Source organism: Clupea harengus, unplaced genomic scaffold (assembly GCF_900700415.2).
Source record: "Clupea harengus unplaced genomic scaffold, Ch_v2.0.2, whole genome shotgun sequence".
Taxonomy (NCBI): domain Eukaryota; kingdom Metazoa; phylum Chordata; class Actinopteri; order Clupeiformes; family Clupeidae; genus Clupea; species Clupea harengus.
Window position 1 is genome coordinate 4,059 of NW_024880608.1, and position 7,524 is coordinate 11,582.

General features: G+C 43.3%; 1 protein-coding gene across 2 annotated transcripts; it reads left to right on the forward strand.

Annotated features, from left to right (window-relative positions):
- The first annotated feature begins 2,283 nt into the window (after positions 1-2,283).
- LOC122132500 (interferon a3-like) lies at positions 2,284-5,775 on the forward strand. Of its 2 annotated transcripts, XM_042707189.1 has the most exons (7): positions 2,284-2,364; positions 3,836-3,963; positions 4,174-4,241; positions 4,366-4,440; positions 4,643-4,792; positions 4,998-5,075; positions 5,535-5,775. In XM_042707189.1, exons 3-7 carry the CDS (start codon positions 4,239-4,241, stop codon positions 5,622-5,624), a joined length of 396 nt encoding a protein of 131 aa, XP_042563123.1. In that variant the 5' UTR covers positions 2,284-2,364; positions 3,836-3,963; positions 4,174-4,238; the 3' UTR covers positions 5,625-5,775. The 2 variants fall into 2 exon arrangements, with proteins under 2 accessions (XP_042563123.1, XP_042563122.1); XM_042707188.1 differs by having other exon boundaries at positions 3,836-4,241.
- The last annotated feature ends 1,749 nt before the right edge of the window (positions 5,776-7,524 follow it).

A 7,524-nucleotide genomic window follows, 5' to 3' on the forward strand; every position in this document is an offset into this window, starting at 1 on the left:
CAGAAAAAGGGCACACAGCAAAGGGCACACCGGGCATCAAACTCTAACCCACACACTAGATTAGGTGAATAGTATAGACACTCAATAACACAGGTAGGCTACACACGAATAGCACACAGCACTTCTGTCTTCACACGTGCACATAAGGACCACTAAGCACCTACCAATAAAAGCCGATTTAGGGTACTCCGACTCCGTTACGGCATGAGCGGGGCGGACGGCTACGGACGGATACGATTGACTCTTTTTCGTCTATGGTTCTCCGAAGGCTGTGGGCGCTGAAAACAATTCACTGCCAGAAACAGTAGGTGGCGCAACAGTTTTTTGTCGAAGACGAGCTTAGAGCAACCTACCCCATGACGTCTTTGTGTGTAGAAGTTGTCGATTGTTTATTTACCTCCTCCCAGCTGTCACTAGCCAGACACGAAACTATAGGGGGTACAGCAGGTGCAGTCGCACCTGGGCCCATGGGTCTTGGAGGCAGGTAGCATTACATAATAGAGAGTGTCTAATGCTATATATGCATCATGGCATCAAAGGCATCATGGTAGGTAATATTTGTGGGGAAAAATAGTAGCAATCTATGCCAAAATGATATGCTTATCTTACATACACTATAGAAAACTATAAAAAAAACGATGCAATGAAATGAATACGTTCTTATTTTCTTTGGTATTTTTGTCATATTCAGATTTGCAATGAAGATTGCTGGGTAATATGTATGTTGTTGTCCAATGTCAAGTCTCTATTTGATCATGTGACGAGACGATACGATATAGCTAGTTTAGATACAACACGGTGTCCGGCATTGTGGCGAGGTCTGCAAGGCCGTTGTGGACAGCTCTACAGCCAGACTACCTACCCTGCCCCTCCACCAGCCAGTGGACAGCGATAGCAGCGGGATTTTTGGAGCGGCTCTGGAACTTCCAAACTTGCGTTGGAAGCCTCGACGGGAAGCATGTCAGCATCAAGGCACCGCCTCATGCCGGGAGTGACTTCTTTAATTATAAAAGGTGCTCGCTCCATTGTTCCTGATGGCAACATGCAATTGCTAGGTATCGCCTTCACCATGGTGGACGTCGGAGGGTATGGACGGCCCAGAGCGACGGTGGCGGTTTTAAGAAGAGCACATTTGGGTCACAGCTGCTCGACAACAAGCTGAACCTGCCGCCATCGGCCTTTCTTCCCCAGGACCAGGACCGATGCCGACCGAGGCCGATTTAAGGTACTTTTTATTTACCTCCTCCCAGCTGCCACTAGCCACGGAGAGAATATATCTCTTGTTCGACCTCTTGAGGGATGTTGACGAAGAGATGCACTTTGCGTATTTCCGTATGTTGGCTGGAAGATACGACGAACCTTTCTTCGTGTGGAATCACACATAAAGCACCAGGGCACCACACAGCATGCCGGTTTGATGCCGCCCAGAGACTCGTTGTGGTGCTACGACTTTTAGCCTCTGGTGGAAGCCAAACAGGCTGTAGGGCAAGCTACAAACTGGCATCCTGCACGTGTCCGGCATTGTGCCGAGGTCTGCAAGGCTGAACAAGCTGAACTGCCGCCATCGCATTTCAGGACAGATGCCCCGCACGATAGTTGCTGATGCTGCCTTTCCCCTGCACAACAACGTTCATGCATCCATTTCCAGGTATGTCCCAAACCATAATAATGAATTTGCATTGCAAGTTGCATAGAAATTTGACAGAACGTAGTATCTTATTTGTAATGGTGGTGCAGCCATGTTCTATTCAGTAACACTCTGCATGTATTTTTTTGTTGTTGTATTATCAGGGGACAAATCTGAGCAGGGAGAAGAGAATTTTCAATTACCACCTCTTGAAAAAATGCCTTTGGCATCATGGCGGCACGTTGGAGGATTCTTGGCAGGGCAATTGAGTTCTGCCAGGACAAGGCTGGGGATGTGGTCAAGGCTTGTGTAGTTCTCCACAACTACCCTGGCCTACACAGTAACTCCCATCTAGCCCACCCTCAACGCTATCACCTGTCTGGGCAGGCGTGCTAGCACTCAGACACACAGAAAAGAATGTTCGTTCGGTCGGCGGTCCCTCCTGACCGAACGAATAAATAAATAAACAAAATAATAAACTAACAAAACTAAGGACTGGATGTAGGGGACAGCGGAAAGTTCTCTTGCCAAGCCGGACTTTAGTTTGATGCACAGGCCAGGTCCTATAAGTTCTCACGAGTGGCTGGGACTTTTAACTTGACGGACCGGTCGGCTATCTGTTGGGCATGGGGACGATGCAGCTTCCCCAACCTGGATGACGTCACTCCTCGGGATTCCCGGAAGCGCCAGGAGTTGGATTTCATGCTGCTTCGGAACCTGTGAACAACAAACGAGAGGTGAGCCCTCAATGGCTAACAATCACGGCAGCCCATTCACACTGCAAATGGATTATGGAAATCACCGTTCCTTTGGATAGGTTTGAGAGCGCAGAACAATATGTCTCGTCAAATGTCTCCACTCGGCTCGCACTCCTTCGGGACTCGGACGTTGCAGTCGGCGTTGGACCAGTATGCAGCAGTGAGGAAGATAGCAGTGAGGAAGATAGCAGCCGTGGATCACGCAGCCCTTGGCCTTGGCTCGGTGGTGAAATACTCTCCCCGGTCTCCCGCATCTCGCCGCTTTAAGTCCTCTTATTTTCGCCTCAATTATGGCTCAGCCAATCTGTGCCGCGGCCACACAACCTCACTGAATGCTTGCAGCCGTGTTTTATTAGCTGATCCTCGAACGGCAATCAGCGGAATGCCTGGCCATGATGGGGTAAACAACAGGGCAGCAGAAAGCACGGACCCCGTGCTGGATATTAAACAGTTCATATACCCCACATAAAACATTTTCATCCCCATTGTCCAAAGGCACATAGCCCACAAAGTCACACTCCCAACATTCAATCACAAGTTATACATATACACAAGACATCCCTCATAAAAACACATCACACACGACATATATTCTGTGTAAGTACACTGAGAGTCAAATTCCTTGTTTGGTGCAAACTTACTTGGCCAATAAAAACCTGATTCTGATTCTAGTGATGATAGCAAGAACAACAATGGTATTTATTGTTACTGTTATTATTGAATAACGTAGACCTAATCATTATTGCCGTAGCCTAAATGAAAAAGGCGGAGATTCCATCCGCATTCATCCGGATGACACGCAATTTTACTTTTCAATTTCTATTCCCTTTTGTTTTGAAAAGGAAGTCCTGCCTCTACTGTAGACGTACACTACTGTATTATATTGCAGGCAATCGAAAGTCCACACGCTATTCGTCATCAGTTAACCAGTTCTTGAGAAGGCCTGCGCTTTCGCAAATCTGTGGCTTTTCTGACGAGTTCTGGATGCGCCCCCCCTTTAACCTCAAGTCTTTTATGAATGATCAAATCAGCATTGAATTAAAAAGTCAAATTGTAAAGAACCTCTCCTTGGCTAAGCCTTTAAATAGTAAATCCACTTGTTACACCATTACTTTCATTTAAGACAGCAGTTTACACAGGCTATAGACATATTCACACAAATAATTTGGCTAATTAGTTTATTGCTCATAGATGACTTAACTGTAATGGAGGCTACCTGTCAATAAATATTTGTAAATTGGTCGAAATATGTTATCATCAACTTGAACTCGCATTTGCGAAACTAAGCAAACGTTCAGTCAATAGCTTAGGTCTGATATTTTTTATATCAAATACAATTCAAATTCATCCAAATTCAAATAGCTATTTTATTTCCCAATGTATCTGACATCATTTAATATTATTTCCCATTACAATTTCCACGTTTGGTTTGCGCCACATGTGGTTCAAGGCGAAAACGTTTGACGTTGCAAAGACCGCGCATCAGGGGGAACACCCGTGCAGGGAGCACCTTACCTGCCCGCAAAGGTGCGGCCGCCGGAGCTGAAAAGTGAAATGGGTTGTTGAGGCTTTCCATAGGTAAGTTTTGAATTCGGTACACTAAGTATAAATTCTGACACTAATGCAGACCATGGCAGTACAACACAGTAGAACACAACCTGAGATATTGATACAGCCGTGCGCAGTTGTGTCGTTTGAATTTTTAGCAAAGCTTCCATAAGAACATCAGAATGAAGGCAATCTTAAGTGTGTGTACTTTTTTGGTGCTTATTCTGCATCTGACCCAAGGCTGTCCTTGGACGCAGCATAAATTTCAGCAGTATAGCAGGACATGTCTGACTTTGCTGGAAGAGATGGTAAGTGTATTTTTGAAGATCATTTCCAATCATCTGATATTCAGTAGAATTTGTTGTGATTTTACTAATAGTAAATTCACACATTTAAAAATCTAATGTTTATTTATATTCTATAATTCTTCAGGGTGAAAAGATAGTTGATGACAGCGTAGGAGTCCATTTTCCTGAGGAGTTGTACAAACTTGCAAGGAAGTCACAGGTAAGAACCTATTAACCAAAGCAATAAACAAACAAACAAACAAACATTAAATACATAAACACTCAGAGGCTTAATGTAAAAGAAGAAGCCTATCATTCATGAAAATGGGGAAATTGGCACTTTTATTAAACTCTATGATCTATGATGTACAGTATATCTATGGTTGTCACTGATCTCCTGACGCCTGCTGTTCTCCCCTCAGCCCCAAAGGCTCACCTGGTTCATATCCCAGGTCCTGGATGAGGTGTCCCAGCTCCTGGAGGAGGATCTGGACACAGTGGCCTGGGACGAGAAGAAGATGAAGGACTTCATGAGCACCCTGAACACACAACTGGAGGGCACTGAGTCATGTGTGAGTGCAACTAAATAACCTAGACGCTCTGTAGGCTATGTCATGAGCATCTGTACTATGCTATGCTAAACACCAAGGTTATTGTACTGATTGTACACTAGAATGTGTCTATCCAGGTCAAGTACTGGTAATTGTGTTGTAAACTGTAAACAACTGTCAACACTAATGAATGACAGACTGACGTGCTCTACTGCGCCCCCTGCAGGTCGTGTCTAAGATGAAGAAGAGCAAGAGACTGAACCTGTACTTCAAGAAGCTGAGAAATGAAACACTGGGGAAAATGGTGAGTTGATTATTGTGGTTGTCTATTATACAAGCAAATAGCCACACATGTACACACACACACACACACACACTCACACACACACACACACACACACACACACACACACACACACACACACACACACACTCTCTCTCTCTCTCTCTCTCTCTCTTTCTCTCTTTCTCTCTCACACACACACACACACACACACACTCTCTCTCTCTCTATTTCACACACACACACCCACACACACACACACACACACACACACACACTCTCTCTCTCTCTCCCTCTCTCTCTCTCTCACACACACACCCACTCTCTCTCCCTCCCTCCCTCTCTCTCTCTCTCTCTCTCTCTCTCTCTCACACACACACACACATACTCTCTCACACACACACACATACTCACACACACACACACTCTCTCTCTTAGACTGTCTGTATTGAATGTGAATCGTGTGATTTCTGATTTCAGGAGGACGAGGCCCAGGCTTGGGAGCTGATCAGGAAGGAGGTGCACAAGCATCTGAAGTGGGTCGACCTTTTGGCCAGCACACGCCTGTAGTCTAAACACCCAGGCTTACCACAGCGGTGGGAAACCATACTGAAGACGCGTTAGGACTAACAATATATTCAGAGCTTTTTAGCCTAAAATGATTCTGCAATAAATTGTAAGAGCTTTTGCTTTTACATACGAGATGGTCAAGTTTACATTCATCAGGTGTTAAAAAATATTTATTTTTGACGAACTTGACTTTTAACTTATTTTTTTAAAATTCAGTTTTTAATATCAGACTAATGATGCTCTGTGAAATGTGTTATTTATTTTATAATAATGTTACATTTATTTATTTGTTATATTGTGATTTTATTTATTAATGCATATATTTATTGTACACTGTAACAGCACACATTGATTGACACAGATATCCTTTTTGTATTTCAATAAAAGCATTGTTTCTGGTTAATTGTTGTGTTCTACGTTTTTCTTAAAATGTACTTTAGTAAAGTATTAGATGTTTGTGCCCTTGTTTTTACAGTAAATGTGTTTGTGATACAGTACTCGGTCTAAGCACTAGCACCTACTGGTAACGTTGTGCAGATTTGGGGCCCGAATATTTCTGGAAATCACATTTAGCAAATTCTGTTGTAGAAAATATAGAACACAGTACCTCAATTATGTAAAATCAAATTTAACTATGAACCTCAAATTACATAATAGTCATAAAAAAAACCTTAAAGATGATTGTTACAAAAATCTGTTCCACATATATCCTCTAGGGGTCAGCAAACAACCAAAAATCCTCAAAAAACGAGTTATCTCGGGGGACTGGCATTTTCCATGACAAAGGCCCCTAAGGCTCACACTGACCACCCGACTAAAACACCAGCCCTTTGCGTGAGCCTGCTGGTCTCTTAACTCGCTGAACTTAGTTGGCATCACAGTAAGAGAGTTTCTGGCACACACATACATACACACACACACACACACACGTGAAGAGTTGCTTCATGTCAGACTTGTAGGCCTAGGAGTTGAGGCCTAAGCTAACTAGCATGCAAAAACCTTGCCTGAAAAACACTTCTCATCAGCCCTGCTCGCACTGATAAAAGCTTGATAACATGCTCACTGGCATATTTTGGTGATGATAATGATGATGATGATGATGTCGCTTTACGGTGAAGGCTTTTTCTTTTCATGGAGTGTTCCGTCCCAGACCACAGAACCGCCTGGATTGTCAGTGGGAACAACAGGTGTTTTTTTCTGTCCTTTACATCAGTGGTTCTCAAACTTTTTGTCCGGGGACCCCATAAAATCCATTTGCCAAGTCTCGCGACCCCCCACACATTTTGACAGGATATTATAGGTCTAAATTCAGTTTCATCTTGAATGATGAGACTGCTTGCTGAGACAATATTAGTTTTCATTATCCACCCTGATGTAGAAAACACCATTTCTGATAGACTATACAGCATGTCAAAGCCTAATATGTTGATGCACAGGGCAGCAAGATCATTTCGCGACCCCCAAAAAACGTTTGGCGACCCCACTTGGGGTCCCGACCCCTAGTTTGAGAACCACTGCTTTACATGACCATATACCACGAAAATGAGTTTGAAGTTGAAATCAACAGTCACTCTTCACGAAAGAAATAAGTTAAAGGAGTCATTGTATGCCCATTTTACCACAAGTTAATATGGTTCCTTGGGGTCTAAATGAAATATCTGTACTGTACATACTTTGTTCAAAATACCACAAGGATAATTTAAAACAGCACCCTTTTTACCCTGTCTAAAACAGCCCTGCTCAAAGTGACCTGTTTTGAGTGCCTGTTCCTTTAACATAATTGAATCCTTTAACAATTAAATGTAGCCTACTCATTGCCATTCATTTTAGTCAACAAAAAAATGTATTGTTTAAATAGTAATTCAGTGATTTCCAGCATAACTTTTGATCGTAAACTGAT

Excerpts from the sequence above, each read along its gene's own strand:
- LOC122132500 (XM_042707188.1), top strand. The coding sequence starts at position 4,116 with ATGAAGGCAATCTTAAGTGTGTGTACTTTTTTGGTGCTTATTCTGCAT. Across the intron at positions 4,441-4,642 it reads AACTTGCAAGGAAGTCACAG|CCCCAAAGGCTCACCTGGTT; the intron begins GTAAGAACCTAT and ends TTCTCCCCTCAG. Across the intron at positions 4,793-4,997 it reads TGGAGGGCACTGAGTCATGT|GTCGTGTCTAAGATGAAGAA; the intron begins GTGAGTGCAACT and ends CGCCCCCTGCAG.